The sequence below is a fragment of the Oryx dammah genome, unplaced genomic scaffold (genome assembly GCF_014754425.2).
Source record: "Oryx dammah isolate SB20612 unplaced genomic scaffold, SCBI_Odam_1.1 HiC_scaffold_1, whole genome shotgun sequence".
Classification (NCBI taxonomy): Eukaryota; Metazoa; Chordata; class Mammalia; order Artiodactyla; family Bovidae; genus Oryx; species Oryx dammah.
In genome coordinates, this window is record NW_024070185.1 from 44,774,945 (window position 1) to 44,794,246 (window position 19,302).

A 19,302-nucleotide genomic window follows, 5' to 3' on the forward strand; every position below is an offset into this window, starting at 1 on the left:
GGTTGCCAGGGAACATGTTTCTCCTAGCACTCTAATTAGCTGGCAGGTTGGGGCTTCTGAGGAATGGTGGGAAGCACTGAGGAGTTTGTATAAAGGTGTCCAGTGTAACCTGAGTGAAAGAATTTGAATTTCTGGGCAGAAAAGTCTTTGAGTGTGGGAGGTGGAAAATGAGGTATGCGGAAGGGAGGAGTTGATGTAAATTTCTCCTTGCAATTTGGCTTTGATATTGAGGAAAGCTGGCAGCTGGGTTCCACCCAACAATATACTACAACCACTTTTTCCTTGCATTTTCGCCCACATTAACGAAACGCCTGGTCACATTTTCCACATGTTTGTCTTTATTTTAATTATTTGTAATATGTCTTAGTAAGGACTTTATTAAGAGATAATGATAGATTCACCTGTAGTATTTATTGAGATACCGTTCCCCCATTCAGTGTTCGATTCATTCGTTTTTAGTATATTCCCAAGGTTGTGCAATCATCACTAAAACAGACTTCAAGATTTTTTCACTTCAAAAAGTCACCTGACCTTTTAGCTATAAACCCCCATTCAGTCTTCTAACTGCTCCCCCCATTCCAATTCCTAAGCAATCATTAATCTACTTTCTGCCTCTATGGATTTGTCTGCTGTCGAGATTTCATATGAATGGATTCACATAATATATGATCTTGTGGGACTATCTTCTTTCACTTAGCATGATGTTTTCAAGGTTCGTTCATGTTGTAGCATGAACCAGTATCCCATTGTATGGCTCTCCTGCATTTTGTTTATCTATTCATCCATAATACCGCATTTCATTTATCCATTCACCCACACTTGCTTCTACCTTTTGGGCTATTGTGAATAATGCTATCTGTATATAAGCTTTTATGTGGACATATGTTTTACTTCTCTTGGGTATATACCGAGGAATGGAATTATTGGGTCAAATGATAATTCTTTAACTTTTGAGGAATTGCCTGTTTTCCAAAATCCTCACTTAATTTTTTTCAAGCCGACATGAAGTCAGTGACTTTGAATCATCCTATAAGAATTTAGTAACATACAACTCAGCCTGATCAGGTATAACTTAGGACTTACTGTAACCAATTGTTTGGGGGGATGCAAAGAATCAGTCTTGAGTTATAAAACCCAAAGCTCAAATACCCAAAAGTGCTATTTGGCATAATCTTGAAAGTTGGGACAAAGTTTCATGGATTTGGGTTGATGGAAAAGAATGTCACATGAATATGGCCAATAACAACAACATAAAAGAAAATTTCTGTGCAACAACTCTTAATTAGCAGCTTAGGAAAAGGTTTAGTGGCCTGAAAAAATATGCGAAGCCATTGGATAAAACTGCCTATGGATTTTAGTTACCTTTGCTGTCATCTGTTTCTATATAGGGAAACAGACAAAAATTTAAGGGAAAAGTACACAGAAAGATTTGAAAATATTTAAATATAAAAAATAGAGCACTGCACAAAGTACAGCTCCATGAATTTTCTCAGAATGAGTCTCACCCATGGAACTGGCATCCACACCAAGAAATAGACTGTTACCAGCTCTCCCTTTCCAGCCATTAAACATCCAAAGGAAAGGAGGCTATCTGATTTCTGGCACCAACCTACACAGACCCAAAGAATACATTTTTGACAGTACGTTTCGGGTGTCAGAGACTGACCAGCGGAATAAACTTATTAGCTGACAGAGTTTCTCAAGACTCAGTCAGACTTTTTTACATTGCACAATGTAGTAGAATGTTAAAAACTGAATACCTTTAAGCTTGTGCATAAATTAAAATGTATAATCTGGCACACGAGAAACTTTCAATTTAACATTACTTGCAATTTAAGAATACCTACCGTAAGATGTTTTAAAGTGCATGAAATCACATACTTCAAACGTTTATTTTAAAAGACAACTCCTTTTTTTTTTTTTCCAGGGATTTGACGTTTATTTCCGAGAGGAGTTTGTAAAAGAATCCTTGAGACTATGAATCACAGGTGCTTTAATAATTCAAAAAGTGTACATGTAGACACACATGCACATTGGCAGTGCATTACATTGTGAGTTACAGTAAGTAATGAACGAAATAAATACAGCCTTTGTAAGCAGAGCATAAAAACAGATACATGTTTCCTTTGGTTTAGTGGGCAGGAGGATATAAAATACCCTCCCCTTACTTATTACTCACTTAATACTGAGACTGACTTTCTGCAGAGTGACAGTGTTCTGGTTCTTAACCTGAAAAAATTCTATTATAATCATTTTATGTATAAGAACACTTTCAACACATAAGAATTCCTACCATTAGGAAATAAAATTTTACAAAGGCAAATCATTTCTTTTTAAGTTCTAAATATATTTTATAAATTACCAAAAACAGATTAGAATTTTATGAGGCCATTTCTTTGAAAGTCTGGGATTCTATGTTCTACCAGATGATGCCTAATACAGCTCAGGAGTCAAGGTGAGACGGCCACAGAGTGTATGTAACCCTTGCCAACGCTCCAGGCCGTTGGTTCTCTTTCTGGATGCCGGATACTTCCAAGGAAACTTTGGCCTCCTGCCCAATCCTACGCTGGTGCCAGGAAAGCACCCCTACCCCTCATTCCCCACCTCCCAACTTCCCAGGCGGAGGGGCTGCAGAGCAGTCAGCGCCGGGAAGCCCCACGCGAACGGTGACTTTGCTCTGCGTCGTCCTTTCCCGAAACTCTGAGGCTTAGACTCTTCCCAAGTCACCCACAGCTCTCTTCCTGTCATCCTTACTCTAGGCCGGGGAAAAGTTTAAAGCCGGGCTCCCTTCGTATGAAAGGTCGCCAGAGTCGCGCCCGCGGCTGGACCGGAAAGGGGCGAGGGTTCCCAGCGCTCCTGCGGCGCTCCCCTTGCGCCCCAGCTTGGCGGCTGTCGGTACCTCCGCGCCCAGACCGCAGTTCCCTCCTAGCCTGAGGGAACCTGTTTTAACATTGGGGCACCTCTTCTGGAGAGAGCGCCGGTTTGGCGGGGCCCCAGAGGGTGCAGGCGCTGCGCGGCGGGACCTCAGGGCGTGCGTGGTGTTGGGGGCGGGGTGTGGGAGTGGGGCGCGCCCGGGAGGCCGGAGGCCGACCCGCCGGCTGGCAGGTGGGTGCGGCCGGCGGGAGCCGGGGCGGTGGCGGCGGCGGCGGCGGCAGCAAGTGGTTGGGCCGTGCGCATTTTCTTCCCGCCCCCTCCGCGTCCGAGCCCGCCCGCGTGCTCAGAGCCCGGCGCCGGCGGCTCAGCTCCGCGCCCTCTCCCCGCTGCCAACGGCCGCTCCTTCCCCGCTTGTCCATGTCCCTGCCTGTGGTGCTCCCGGGCTCCTGCTGCCCGGTGGCCGGGCTCTCGGGCGGGCCGCAGGCCGGGGGCCCGGGCGCCGCGGCCGCCGCCGGCCAGGAGCCGCCGCTGCCCCCACTACGGCCGCGCTGGCCCCGGGCTGCGCTGCAGCCCCCGGCGCGGCCTCGCTGCGGGGCTACCGCCGCCGGGGTGCTGGCCGCGCCGCCGGCACTCTCTTCCCGCCGGGCCGCCGCCGCGGCCGGGGCTCCGGGCTCCGCGCTGCTGCCCGCTCGCCTGCTGTTGTCGCTCGGTCTGCTGCAGCTGATCCTGGGCTGCTGCATGGTGGCACTCAGCTTTGGGGCACTGTCGCTGAGCAGCTCCCCGCAGGTGAAGAACTCGTGCCCGTTCTGGGCCGGCTCCTCGGTGAGTGCCGCGCGCGCGCCCCGCTCACCGCGGGAGCAGGGATCTTGGGCCCGTTTCCTCCTCTGCCTCGTGATTGATCGTCCCAGGGCTGCACTTGGGGAGGAGAACCTCTCGGACCGGTTGAAGTTTTGGGGCCGTTGAGAGAGTGGAGGTCCATGGTGAATTGGGTTGCACCTGGACGGTGTCTATTCCATGTAGGCTAAAGGGTTTTGTTATTCCTGTCAAACTAATAGGATAAACTTGATTTCCAGCCCCTGACGAGACTAGAAGGATGGGGGTCGGTGGCAAAAAAAAAAAAAAGCGGGAAGAAAATGAGTAAACTTCTTCTTTCAGCCATTGAGTGTTTACTTCGCTAACAGCGTCCGCACCGGGAGGGCAAGGCTCTGCATCTATTTTGTTCACCAGTTTATCAGCAGTGCCAGGCACACGGTAGGGGTATTTGTGGGATGGATGAAGTGACAGGTTGGGGCACGTCACTTATTTTATTCTGCACTGAGGCAAACGTAAACATGAAGTGTCTGGTGTAAAGTAACTCCACTGTGTTTGGGGACGAGCTCAAGAGGTAATAACAGTGTGTTAACTCGCCGTGTACTTGGTCGTTAAAGGAGGGCCCTAGGCCCGCACTGGGTTCCTGGAGCCACACAAACTGCTAGGCAGAATTTAATTCTTGAGAACAGGAAGCCATCATGTGGATGAGCTTGGAGATGTCTACCCGGCTCTGCCACTGGCCCTACCGGACTGGCGCCTCCAACAGAGAAGGCTGATGTGGGGCAAAAGGTCTGCTGCCCTGGAGCATCCCTGCCTCCAAAAGAGTTCACAGCTTTCAAGGCAACCAGTGTCTTGAGGTTTGTTGGGGATTGAGAGACTTGGAAACAGGTTTTCGTGAAGTGATTGTGGAAGATGAATACGTAAAGCAATTGTAATACAATTGTAATTGTTTTACAATATGTAAAACAATTGTAATATAATTGTAATTGCAATTGTAATTGTTTTACAATATGTAAAATAATCTTTGTCTAAATTAAATCTAAAAGCCTGGCAATGCCTATAGTTCTTATTGAGATCTGTAATGAATGTAGGATACCTAAAAACATTGGGTGGTCCTTTCAAGACCGGATTTAAGAATATGGTGGTGGTTGTTGCTCACTCCTGTCCGACTCTTTGCAACCTCATGGACTATAGCCCACCAGTTTCCTCTGTCCTTGGGATTTCCTAGGCAAGAATACTGGAGTGGGTTGCCATTTCTTCCTCCAGGGAATATTCCCCACCCAAGGATCCAATCAGGGTCTCCTGCATTCTCCTGCATTAGCAGGTGGATTCTTTATCAAGGAGCCACATGGGAACCAAAGAATTTTAAGATTATAGGGAGAACGAATTGAACCCAAAGTAATTGTTTGAATAAGAACTGTAAGAAAATTAGGTTATGTAGAGCCTGGCTTGGTTTTTATACTTAAACTGATGCCAGTTTGTTCGCCTTATTTTGATGCTGGTACGGCCTGTGCTATGGTGGGTGGAATTCACAATCTGTGCAACATATAAAAGAAATCCCCACTTCTAGCCCTGCCCTTGGGCTCTCCAACAGGATTCTGGGAGTTCTTTAAAACTTCACAAGGAGGAATATTCTCAACAGGGTAGGTAGGGATTGGCTCTGTCTTACTCCTTAGTCCACTTGTCAGACTAAATTCAGCCAAATGATTGGTGCATTTAATTTCTCTAAATACCCTGGGCCAGAAGTGACTCTTGCATACATTTTAGGGATTTGCTCTTTGTAAAATCATAATCTCTTGTCAAAGATAACTAGTTTAGGATTATTGAAAACTATTTTTTCTCTCCTAAAATTAAACCCCTAAATCAGTGTACTGCTGTGAATTATGTCAGAAGTAAATGCATTTTAGATGTCAGTTGAGCCATGGTTAGATTTGATGAACTAACCACTCCAGTATTCTTGCCCGGAGAATATCATGGACAAAGGAACCTGGTGGGCCACAGACCATAGGGTTACAAAGAGTCGGATACTACTGAAGCAACTTGGCACACATGTGCGCAACAGATGGTAAAGGCTACTAGCTTGGGCCTGCTGGCTGGGCATGTTCTTGTCCCCAGGACCCAGCAAACCAGAGCAGGGAAAGAATCAGTGATTTGGAACTAAGTCTCTTCTATAGGGTCCTTTTTCCACCCTGTGCCCCCCAACTCTATATGAAATCTGCAACTGTTATTTTTTGTGGCCTGTTTCTGAGGTTGTCTTCAGAATTTGCGGTGACAGCAGAACCGACAGATACTGCATGTCCAGAACAACGGAACAGGATTTGAGAATGGCCTTAAGTCCATAACTCTGTTGCAGGACAAGAGTTTCAGCAGTAGCATACCTTTTGAATTTATGTGTGTGAGAGGCGTTTTTTTTTTTTTTTTAACTCTTCTTAATGGAAAAATTTTAATTTATTAAAAAACTGTACAGTGAATTTTCATATGCCGCTACCCCAGTTGTTGCACACTGTTTTATCTGTACCTCTTCCTGGTTCTGTTGCTGGCTCTATGTGTCCTCCTCTTCCCCCTCCACTGGGTGGCTTGTGGGATCTTAGTTTCCCAACCAGAGATTGAACCCAGGTCCTTGGTAGGGAAAGTGGAGTCCTAGCCTCTGGACCCCCAGGGAGTTCCCTCTGTGTTCTGTTAACTCCAGAAGGATGGGCTTTCCAAGCAGGGTAGGAATCAGTTTCAGCAGGCTCTCCAGTCTGCTTGTCAGATTCACTTCCCATGTTATTGTGAAACAACCCTCAGACATCACATCATTTTATCTGTATTTCAATACATCTGTATTTTTAAAAAGAAAATCTAAATGGACTAGAGAGAGAGCATAGAAGTGACCAGGAAGTCTTAAGAACCTCACTCCACTTTACTATTTTATTGTGAAAATTTTAGATTTCAGCACACATCGAAAGAATAGTATAAAGACCACCCTCCACCAGTGACCCATTACCCAACTTTAGTAGTTATCAACACTTGCACGATCACTGTATGCTCAGACTCATTCTCCCTTTGTAACACCCACTGGATTATTTTAAGGCAAATCTCTATCATTGTAATTTCAACATTAACTATTTCACAATCTATTTCTAAAAGAAAGAGACTTAATAGTTAAAGGGGAGGGGCTTGATAGCACATTGTAACTAATTTAATTACAGCTAAAGTTTTTATGAAAACTTAAAAAAATTATGACTTGAGGGCTGCAGAATTTTTTTAATGAACACTCTTGTTGAGATATAATTCACATTCCATTTAAATCTACTTAAATCACCCATTTAAAGTATGCAATTCAATGACATTTATTAAATTACAGTTTTGTAACCACCCCCACGATCAATTTTAGAAAATTTTCATCACTTCCCAAAAGAAACCTTGTACCCATTAGCAGTCACACCCCATTTCTCCCTTAACTCCCTTATCAGCAAGCAGCTACTTACTTTCTGTCTCTATGGATTTGTTATTCTGGACCTTTCATATAAATGGAGTCAGTTGTGACTGGCTTCTTTCACTTGGTATAACATTTTCAAGGTTCATCCATGTTGTGCATGTATCAGTACTTCATTCCTGTTTATAACCAAATGAGAATCCGTTGTATGGCTATAATGTTTTATTTATCACTCAGAATTTTGACTGGCATATGAAAGTAGGTAGTTGAGTGGCAGTGCCAACTTAAGTCTAAGGTTACTTCAAACCCACGTAAGAACACAGTAGAAAAATATCCTCATATTTCAAGTTTTGAATAACCATTATATGCCTGAGTCTGCTATAGCAAGTAAATCAGCAAATCTTGTGGCTTCAATAAAAGTTTTGCTCATATATCTGATACAAAATTAAGAGACAAATATATTCATCTGAGGCTTCTCTGGTAGCTTTCCTGTTGGCTCGGATGGTGAAGAATCTGCCTGCAATGCAGGAGACCCGGGTTCAATCCCTGGGTCAGGAAGATCCGCTGGAGAAGGAAAAGGCAACCTACTCCACTATTATTGTCTGGAAAATCCCATGGACAGAGGAACCCGGCAGTCTGTGTTCCATGGGATTGCAAAGAGCTGGACATGATTAAGAGAGGCACCAAACAACAGCAACAGATTCATTTGAAGGGACCATCTTGTTAAACACACTGTAGTTCAAGAATCTTTTTCCATGTATACTCCTGTAACTAGTCTCACCTTGAGCCTGAGATTTGGAGGCTTCCTTCACTTATCTGAACCTTGAAGGCATATTTTACCTGTTGTAATATATATTTGAGAATTAGCAAGTCCTATAAAGACTCTTCAATTTCAGTCTGAATTTGGCAATAAGGAGTTCATGATCTGAGCCACAGTCAGCTCCTGGTCTTGTTTTTGTTGACTGTATAGAGCTTCTCCATCTTTGGCTGCAAAGAATATAATCAGTCTGATTTCGGTGTTGACCATCTGGTGATGTCCATGTGTAGAGTCTTCTCTTGTGTTACTGGAAGAGGGTGTTTGCTATCACCAGTGTGTTCTCTTGGCAAAACTCTGTTAGTCTTTGCCCTGCTTCATTCCATATTCCAAGGCCAAATTTGCCTGTTACTCCAGGTGTTTCTTGATTTCCTACTTTTGCATTCCTGTCCCCTATAATGAAAAGGACATCTTTTTTGGGTATTAGTTCTAAAAGGTCTTGTAGGTCTTCATAAAACTGTTCAACTTCAGCTTCTTCAGCGTTACTGGTTGGGGCATAGACTTGGATTACTGTGATATTGAATGGTTTGCCTTGGAAACGAACAGAGATCATTCTGTCGTTTTTGAGATTGCATCCAAGTACTGCATTTCGGACTCTTGTTGACCATGATGGCTACTCCATTTCTTCTAAAGGATTCCTGCCCGCAGTAGTAGATATAATGGTCATCTGAGTTAAATTCACCCATTCCAGTCCATTTTAGTTCGCTGATTCCTAGAATGTCGACGTTCACTCTTGCCATCTCCTATTTGACCACTTCCAACTTGCCTTGATTCATGGACTTGACATTCCAGGTTCCTATGCAATATTGCTCTTTACAGCATCGGACCTTGCTTCTATCACCAGTCACATCCACAACTGGGTATTGTTTTTGCTTTGGCTCCAGCCCTTCATTCTTTCTGGAGTTATTTCTCCACTGATCTCCAGTAGCATATTGGGCACTTACTGACCTGGGGAGTTCCTCTTTCAGTATCCTATCATTTTGCCTTTTCATACTGTTCATGGGGTTCTCAAGGCAAGAATACTGAAGTGATTTGCCATTCCCTTCTCCAGTGAACCACATTCTGTCAGACCTCTCCACCATGACCCGCCCGTCTTGGGTGGCCCTACAGGGCATGGCTTAGTTTCATTGAGTTAGACAGGCTGTGGTCCTAGTGTGATTAGATTGACTAGTTTTTTGCGGTTATGGTTTCAGCATGTCTCCCCTCTGATGCCCTCTTGCAACACCTACCGTCTTACTTGGGTTTCTCTCACCTTGGACGTGGCTTATCTCTTCACGGCTGCTCCAGCAAAGCACAGCCGCTGCTCTTTACCTTTGAGGAGGGATATCTCCTCACTGCCACCCCTCCTAACCTTGAACATGGAATAGCTCCTTTAGGCCCTCCTACGCCCCGCGCAGCCACTGCTCCTTGGACGTGGGGTTGCTCCTCCTGGCTGCCACCCCTGGCCTCGGGCAGGGGATAGCTCCTCCCAGCTGCCACCCCTGACCTCAGACCCACGTGGGGTAGCTCCTCTCAGCTGCTCCTGCGCTGTAGCAGTCAGCTGTGATCAGCTGTGACAAGCTGGAATCAAGATTGCCGGAAGAAATGTCAATAACCTCAGATATGCAGATGACACCACCCTTATGGCAGAAAGTGAAGAGGAACTAAAAAGCCTCTTGATGAAAGTGAAAGAGGAGAGTGAAAAAGTTGGCTTAAAGCTCAACATTCAGAAAACGAAGATCATGGCATCTGGTCCCATCACTTCATGGGAAATAGATGGGGAAACAGTTATTTTTGGGGGCTCCAAAATCACTGCAGATGGTGACTGCAGCCATGAAATTAAAAGATGCTTACTCCTTGGAAGGAAAGTTATGACCAACCTAGATAGCATTTTGAAAAGCAGAGATATTACTTTGCCAACAAAGGTCTGTCTAGTCAAGGCTATGGTTTTTCCAGTAGTCATGTATGGTGGTGAGAGTTGGACTGTGAAGAAAGCTGAGAGCCAAAGAATTGATGCTTTTGAACTGTGGTGTTGGAAAAGACTCTTGAGCGTTCCCTGGACAGCAAGGAGATCCAACCAGTCCATTCTGAAGGAGATCAGCCCTGGGATTTCTTTGGAAGGAATAATGCTAAAGCTGAAACTCCAGTACTTTGGCCACCTCATGCGAAGAGTTGACTCATTGGAAAAGACTCTGATGCTGGGAGGGATTGGGGGCAGGAGGAGAAGGGGACGACAGAGGATGAGATGGCTGGATGGCATCACTGACTCGATGGCCGTGAGTCTGAGTGAACTCCGGGAGTTGGTGATGGACAGGGAGGCCTGGCGTGCTGCGATTCATGGGGTCACAAAGAGTCAGACACGACTGAGCGACTGAACTGAACTGAACTGATAAAGATTCTTTCCCCATACTTTACATTCTTAACTTTCAGCAACTTGAAGGGAGTGTTTTTAATGTGCTTATTGTTTTGGGGCACTCTGTGATCATCTGTTTCCTTGCTGGTATCCTTGACTAATGACTCAATGTATTATTATTCCCAAAGTTCATGAAGCTAAGAGATTAGACACTTTAAAAACATACTGAAGTTTGACCCAGGTGGGTGGCACAGGGAGGATTTGAATGTCCATGTTCAGTCCGTGCTGTCCTGGCTCCCGGTTTGGAGGAATAGTTAGTTAATGTTACTTAGATCCCACTGGGATTACAGAGACCAGCCTACCACACTTTCAGGTTAATGAAAGAGTAGAGAGAATTGCATTGTTTTCTGTCTCCCTCAAAACCCAAAATTCCTGACCCTAATGACATGTGTGATCCTTGGGAGATATTTCAGGCAAGTGGTAGAGAATTAGTTACTATTTTTTGTTCTTCTCTGGGGACCCTAATGTCATTTATCATCATTCATGTCTCTGTGTTGAAGTCACTGACCTGAACTCATGGTCACCCCTCCCTTGATTCTGTGATTCTTTGGCAAGATTCCAGTTCCTTATAAAGACACAGACATTGGTGAACCTCAAGGTTAATCTTTAAAAAGTTTTATAATGACACAATGCAAAAAATAGATGGTTCAAAGGGGAAACTAACACAAAAATTCTAAAATCTCTACCAAAAAATAGTACATACATTTTTTCTATCATGGTCATTAAGTAGTACTTTAATATTGCAGCAGTTTTTTAAAGTATAACCTTTGAGATGAACTTCATTTTCTTTGGTCCTTTATTTTACACAGGAGCAGAGTCATAAGTTCTTGAGCAAATGTTCAGCCTCTCAGCCTCAGTTACTCACCTATAAAAATGAGTGAGATGATTCTTGCCTCAGAGTTGATTTTGTTAAAGTATAATTAGAGAACATTTAGGAAAATGCTTTGTTGCTGAGCACTAGCACCAGGCCTGGTACATACTAGAACTTCTGTCAATGTTTTTTAAACATAAGGACAATATTTAATTAAGGTAAGGTGAACAGATTAGTTAGTTTTTGTGTTTTGTTCTGTGGGATATTGTGGTAACCAACAAGCATACACAAGAAATACCCAGTTGTCCACTTTGTCAGATCTTTTACTGAGTTGCCCTGGGCAGATAAAGAATGATACATGCACATATACATTAAAAAAAATTCCCGATGTAAAAGCTATAGGGCAAGATAGGTTATTAAGAGATGTGAATATTGTGTGTTTTTTACAAGGTAAATATGGGATGTCTATAACATGGCTCTTTTTAACTCTGTATTTAGATACAGCAACTTTTGATGAACAATTCAGAATTCAGAACATTTTTGCACTACAGCATGTTATTGGATTCCTGGAGCAGGAAATGGCAACCCACTCCAGTATTCTTGCCAGGTAATTCCATGGACAGAAGAGTCTGGTGAGCTACAGTCCGTGGGGTTATAAAGACGTGACTGAAGCGACTGAGTATGCATGTGTTAATGGATTAACACAGAAGAATAGGGTAGTAGAATTATTAATATATGCTTTTGACTTTAATGATTTGATTTTTAAGCTGAAAAGTTCAGGCACATTCACAATATATGGTGGGTAACAATGATTCTTGCCTGGAGTATCTCAATACCCTTCTTTGCAATATTAGAAAAAAAGAAAGGCCTCTGCTTTTCCCTATAAGCTACAAGGAATGAGTTTCAAGTGAGTGAAACCAAAATTGTAATAAACCTCATTATAATAATATAGAGATAATTTGATATTAGAAAATAGGTTCTTACCTATTTATTCAGAGCATGTTGTAGCTTGCACTGGGCAAAAAGAATGCTAATGGAGTTGCTTTTTACTGTTGCTGTACTCTTTTAAGAAGCACAGGAGTGAAAGTGTGTTTAGGGTTACACAGTCATCTTTGAGCAAGTTGATCTCCTGTTTTTGACCTTCATTCATTAATTTATTCTATATCCACTCATTCACTCATTGACTCCTGCCATAACTAACTGAGTGCCCCTAGGAGCCTTTAGTGATACTTGAGTGAATATTCAGAGATCCAAGTCCTCATGAGATTGCAAGTGAGTGTAAAACACAATTGAACAGATAATAGCATTATGGTGTAATGAAAGGCCACTTGTGATGCAGGTCCAGCTGCTGCTGCCCCTGAGGAGAGTGGAGGCATTAAATACACCGCCTTTTCCTTTTCACATCCCCATCCCCTCTCCCCAGTCATGAATTCCACACCTTTCCCCAAAATGTGAACCTCCATTTCTTAAGTCTTGAGCTCTTAAAGGATTCATCCCCAGCTGCAACACTTTTGTTCAACATTCCAGGGCTTCTACCTATGCAGTCCTACTTCCTCTGCTTCCCCTTCTCCATCTCATCAGTCACAGAGTTCCTCTAGTGTGTTAAGGCTTACTTAAGCTTAAAGAAAGGGATAAACTGAGTAGAAGCTGGTGTGAGACTTTGTTGCAGGGCTCAGGACTGAACAACTCCCCACCTACGACTGGAATATAGTTTCTTGAAGCATCCATAAAAAGTGTTGTTTGCAAAAATCCTCCTAAAATTTAAAGTGGGTGTGTGCTAAGTCTGCAGAACAATTCAAATGGAAATGATATCTTTAAGTATTTTGTCTTCCAACTCATGAATGTAGTATAGGTCTTGATTTATTTGGATCTTTATTTAATATTGTTCAATAAGGTTTTATTTCTTCCTACTGAGGTCTTATGTTTCTTTGTCATATATATTTTGAGATTATTGATATTTCTTATTTGTCAAATACATTTTGTACTTTTTTAACAATTATGTTTTAAATTTAGTTGGCTCATATATGCTAAGTTCTCCCTAAAAGGAAAAAAGAAAGAAAGCTTAGTTCTTTTGTCCCAGAGACCCTTCATTTGAAATTGTATCTGTCACAATCTATCAGAATATTTTATTTATTCATGTATTTATTTATTTATACACATATGCTCCTTACAACTTTAGCAATACTACTCCTGGGACTTTAGTTAACCAGAAATGAAAAGCACTTGTTTGTAAGGATATATGTCCATGATGTTTATTGCAACATTGTTAGTGAGGGTAATAAGTTGAAAAAAGAGTGAATACCCATGAATATGCAGATGATTGAATATATTAGGTGCTGGCTATCAAAGGAATATTATGTAGCCATTAAATGGAAATGAATGAGAACTAGTCCAGTAAGCATGAAGTGATTCCCAATGAAGAAGTTGCTGAGAGATAAAAAGAAGAGGAAGAGGAGTGTCTCTTATAATTTTTTTGGTAAGAATCACACCCCTGTGCATGTGTATGTAAACTTAAAATCCACGTAAGGAATCTGAACCACAAGGCCTCATGGATTGCAAGTTCCAGGCAGCCCAGGCCCTCTAGATCAGCAGTCCCCAACAATTTGGGCACCAGGAACTGGTTCTGTGGAAGATAGTTTTTCCCACGGATGGGGAGGGGATGATTTCAGAATGACTGATCCTCTTTACGTTTATTATGCCACCCCTGATTTAACAGGAGGCAGAGCTCTGGCGGTAATGCAAGCAGTGGGGAGTGGCTGTAAATACAGATGAAGCTTCATTCACTGGTCTGCTGCTTACCTCCTGCTGTGTGTCCCGGTTCCTAACAGGCCACAGACCAGTACTCACCCAGGGGTTGGGGACCCCTGGTCCAGACAAGCCCCATCAAGTATGTTTCCTGGAAGAAATCATTTAAAGGAAGGAAATATCCTATTGAATTTAAGATGATGAAAGTATATAGTGCACAAAACCGGCTGCGATAGTATGTTTAAACATAGATATATACAAAGAAGCGGTCCCCTGTCTGCCCATATGTATTTCTCATCCTCGATATAAGTGGGTAGAGTTGTCCTCTGCTGGTTTGTTGTGAAATGATTGCCCTCAGTCAATAAATGGAGAATTGAGAGTATTGCAAGCAGGCCTATGAGCTTTGGATTTCAAGTAGCATTGTAATCCTTAGAGTTAAATAAGTTCTTGTGAAATAGTGCATTTGAGTGATTTTGGTAAAAAGTGAATTTGAAAAAAATCCTCATAACTGCCTTCAGGAGATTCGCTTTACTGCATACACAAAGATAAATGTGTTCTGATGGCATCAGAATGTCCCTGGGCTGAATAATTACTTTGCTTATCCTTTCTGACCTGCTTATGAACTGTGTTATTCAAAGGGCTGATGGTGGCTTCCACTTTACGTTTGGCAAAATTCTGGTTCTTCTTTACTGAGGATGTTTAGGTTGTTTACTGACATATCATTCTGCAACATGAGATATTTCTTACTGTATTCCCTCCCCCTTTGTGGAATAAGTGTTCAAGAACATTTTCAAATTGCCAGTCATGTGACAAGCGCTGTGCCAGGAGCTGGGGATTCAGAGAGACAAGACAGGAGTTCACAGTCCGTGGGCAAGACAAAAATGACACGATATTTTCGGGGGAGAAAAATTACGTGTAGAGGGCTTCTAGGAGGGTGGGGAGATTAATAAGGCTTAACAGAGAAGGTGACTGTGAGTTAGGGCTTTAAATGCATAGGAGTTCTCAGGCAGGACAGTGGAGGGGAGTTGAGAGATTTCAGTGGCAAAGAGAAGCACAAAGTCCTAGAAGGTCTAGAGCCTGGCCAGTCTGAGGAAAGACAAGTATGCCTGGGAGGAGGGTGTATGGTGGGTGCACCAGGGATATGTGGAAACCAGGCTTGAGAAGTAGGCAGGGGAAGATCCTGAAAGGCCTTGTTTACCATTTTGAGGAACTGACTTGCTCCATGGATGGGGCTTCCCGGCACTTGTGGTAAAGAACCCACCTGCCAATGCAGGAGACTTAAGAGACATGGGTTCTATCCCTGAGTTGGGAAGATCCTTGGAGAAGGAAACGGCAACCTGCTCCAGGATTCTTGCCTGGAGAATCCCATGGACAGAGGAGCCTGGAGGGCTGCGGTCCCTATGGTTGCAAAGAGTCAGAAACAACTGAAGCGACTTGGCACACATGCATGTAGGATGGGTTCCCACCTAGTGAAGGGAGGGTTGTGGCCAGGCATTCCTGTTCTTCTTTTTTAAACAAAAACAACTTTTATTTTTTTACTTATGGCTGCGCTGGGTCTTGTGCTGCACTTGGACTTTCTCTAGTTGTGGTGAACAGGGCCTATTCTCTGGTTGAGGTATGCAGGCTTCTCATTGTAGCGGCTTTTCTTACGGAGCATGGGTTGCAGGTTAGTGGCCTTCAGCAGTTGCGACTCACTGGCTCTAGAGCACAGGCTCAGTAGTTGTGGTGCATGGGCTTGGTTGTTCCATGGCATGTGGGATCTTCCCGGACCAGGAATTGAACCCTTGTCCCCTGCATTGACGGGCAGATTCTTTACCCTTGAGCCACCAGGGAAGCCCCAGATGTTCTTATTATGAGGCTGACTTTGCTACAGATTAGGTGCTACCGGGGGCTGGAAGCCTGGATGGGAAATACTGATTCCTTCATTTATTAGAAGGTAGGCTACTTTCTGTTTGTGTGTTCTTAACTGACCTTAAGAAAAAACATACAGTCAGTGAAAACATTTTAGGACCATGGACATGAGAGAGAGTCCAAGATGGTGTACCAGGTCCCATGTAATCAATAGGAATATTAAATGTTTGAGGTAGAAGCCTTTGAAATTTCATGTATTTTTAAAAATAGATACTTTAGAGATCGGGGATTAGTGATTGGAACTTGTCTAGATTTCTGATACTGTTTATCCTTGTAGGTGATACTCTCTGGAATCATAGGATTAACAACATGGAAGCGACCTATGATACTCCTGGTATGTACTGATCTTATAAATTTTTACCCTTTGTAAAATGTGCTATTTATGAAGTCTATAGAGACAAATTGTTGAAATGCTAAAGCTTTCTTGTTCCTTAAAAAAGTAAGTTGACAATGGACACTATTATCCAGATGTTCTCCTAACAGTAAAGTGAGATGATAATTTTGCTATACGTGTGTTTCAAGTTCCAGGATTAGCTCCATTGTAAAGATATAACAAACACAAAGCAAAGCAAAACTAAACGGCTTACTCTGAACATTTTGAACATACACAGAAGTGGAGGGAATGATATACTGGACTCCCTGTACCGGTCATTCAACTTCAACAATTATCAACTCTTAGCCAGTCTTGAGGAGGTTCTCCACATTCTTTTTCTTTCTCATTCTTTTAAAGGAAATCTCAGCTTCCATCGTGAATACATTATTTTTTATTTTTATAATGTTTTGGGTGGATAATCTCAGAAATTCCTTGCTTAGGTCCCCTATATTCTCTCTTTATCACATCTATTATATTTTATCACATATATTTTCATGGCAGTAGACTTTGCCCTCTTTTAAGGTATTGAGGTAAAACTCACATAGTATAAAATGAACCATTTTAAAGTGTACAGTTCATCCTTTGTTTTTATTTGCTGTGTCCTTTTAATCAGTAAATGTCATAAAAAATAGACAAATGTGCAGAAAGGCTAACGTACAAGGATGAGGTAGAGGATCTAGGAATTTGATATGAAGTATAATTAAAAATTATTTTTTCTGTATAGCATTTCTTCTTATTTTTCTCCCATCCATTTCAAAATAGGGTTAAATGATTTTCTAAACTCATTCTGTAAATATACTTAAAACAGCCAAACTGTCCTTCAGACTACTGTTTGCAAGGTGATGGGTAACAAATACAAACTAGTTAAATTCTTACATACGAGGAGGAGAAGCACATTTTAAAATACAATGAGAATAATGGTACTGTGTTGATAGTCTTGAAAAACTAACCTGGAGAGTTTTCAGACCCAGAAGACAATGCAGACAACATTTTATAAAATTCACATCTCTTTGCTAATATTTCCAGAAGGAAGGAACAAATTACTGATGCAGTATTTTAATATATTAGACAGCAGGATAGGAGAAAAGGAGGCTTTGCATGAATCTTGTGGCATGTGCTATGTGTGCCTGGGGTTTGTTTTGCAACAACTCTCTAGGTTACAGTCTCTGCAGAAAAATGTTTGATGGTGTTCAGTGTTTATGCTAGTATTTCACTGTATGCGTCATCTTTGCACTGTCCTTTTCCATTGGGTCATTATTGAAATGCTCAGTGACTCTCAGGTATTTAAATAAATTAAAATCAGAAAACTATCTAATCTAATGCTATTTGTACTTTTAAAATTTCAAATGGTGAAGAGAGTGACTGCTTGTTCTAGATAGATATTAAGAAAGTCCACCTTTTAAAACATTTCTTTCTTTAACACTGTTTTCTTGTGGAAAGGTGCCTTGTGAATTTATTCTGTGAGCTCAAGCAATTTTAACTGAAAATAACCCCAATAAAAATATATTTTTCATTTTTGTTGATAAGTATATGAACTTTGTCACAAAGTTGTAACCAGTTTATGCATATCATGTCGTGCCTGCTTTTTCTGTTTAATATTAAATTAAGTTCATATCAGTAGCTATTATGTTTTCCTAGCAAGGATTTCATATGCCTAGCACTTAGAATTGCTAAGTAGCTTTTTGTCATATTTCTGCATTACCTTCGGTTATTGAGTCTGTTGGACATTTGAGCTTGTGTGTTTTGACTGTTAAGAATATGTATTTAGAAGGCCATTTAGTGATTATTTTGAAGTGTTAATTAACATCAGTTTATAAAGAAGTTAATTGACAGGAATTGTGCGAAGGAAAACTTTCTGAGTGTATCAGTAGTTCATTTGAGCCTTATGTATGTGTTAATCAGTTGTGTCTAACTCTTTGCAAGTTAGACATGGACTGTAGCCCACCAGGCTCCTCTGTCCATGGAATTCTCCAGGCAAGAATACTGGAGCTGGTTGCCATTCCCTTCTCCAGGGGATCTTCCCAATGCAGGAATCAAACCTTGGTCTCCTTCATTGCAGGCATATTCTTTACTGTCTAAGTCATGAGGGAAGCCCATTGAGCCTTAGTCAGTATAATAAAGGGAAAAAACAGTCTGTGTGAATCTTAATTGTATGTCATTATAACCTGTGCCAAATGATTTTGTTATGTTAAAAAGCAAAATGAAGAAAGCTGATGTGCCAGTCAGACACTCCTAGTTTGAGGCCTAGCTCTTCTGTGGAAGAGGTTGTGACACCCTGTGCAAGCCACTTGACTTTCCAGTGTCCAGTTTTCTTTTCTGAACAGAGAGGATACTCTAGTGACACCATGGGGTGGCTCTGCCACCCCACCCCCACCCTCAGTATATACTTTTTTTTTTTTTACTGCACAAGCATCGCCCTTTGTGAGTTTAGGGAATCTGCGGTTGGATGATTTGAGTGGGAGGCTATGTTCATTAGAGAAACCAGAAGTGTCCATGTGTTTTCATCACAGACCCTGGCTGAGCTGGTCCAAGTTACAGCCCTACCCACCTGCACATCCCACACTCTACCTACAGGGGTGCCTTCTGACCCTGGCACAGCCAGGCTGTCCTTCAGAGACTAGGACCATCTGCCCTGAGCTGTTAGCTTAGCTACCTCCTCTTCTGGGTCTCAGCTCAGCAGTCATTTTGAGAGAGAGATGCCTTCCTGAACCACCCTGATTGAGTGGCCCCTCCTCCGTGCCCCTTACCCGGTCCCAACCTCTGAGTACTGGCTCCTCGGTCTGAAAGCAGCCTGAGTGCTTTCCTGGGTGAACCTCTCCTGTGACCCCCACTAGACGGTCAGTCAGTTCTGTGAGGACAGGGGTCTCTCCCCAGGACCAGTGGGCTCAAGACTTAGTTATTTTTGAACACTGGGGTTACTCTGGCAACCAATAAGCTGTTTAGGTTCTGGGTTGGTTATCAAAGTTTCTCTTTTTGTCTTAAATGTTTCTCACTTGTTTTTGTTCTCTGAACTTTGTGTTTACCCACTTTTAACTTCAGGGGGTTGGGGAGTATTCTGGCAGCAGAGTTTGGGAGGGGCTTTCCAGTGGCAAGCTGCTCTCAGTTTTGAGCTGCTGTGGGCACACTGGTCTAGAACACTTGAGCACTTCCTTTT

General features: G+C 42.6%; 1 protein-coding gene across 2 annotated transcripts in view; it reads left to right on the plus strand.

Annotated features, from left to right (window-relative positions):
* Positions 1 to 3,262: 3,262 nt before the first annotated feature.
* The window catches only part of FAM189A2 (family with sequence similarity 189 member A2), a 73,278-nt gene continuing 57,238 nt past the window's right edge, over positions 3,263 to 19,302 (plus strand). The window contains exons 1-2 of one of the 2 annotated variants that reach the window (XM_040249773.1): positions 3,263 to 3,696; positions 16,053 to 16,109. In XM_040249773.1, the coding sequence (XP_040105707.1) occupies positions 3,292 to 3,696; positions 16,053 to 16,109 (462 nt within the window). In that variant the 5' untranslated portion in view covers positions 3,263 to 3,291. Of the gene's footprint in view, positions 3,697 to 15,778; positions 15,801 to 16,052; positions 16,110 to 19,302 lie in introns of those variants that run through there. The other variant, XM_040249846.1, reaches the window with a different exon arrangement.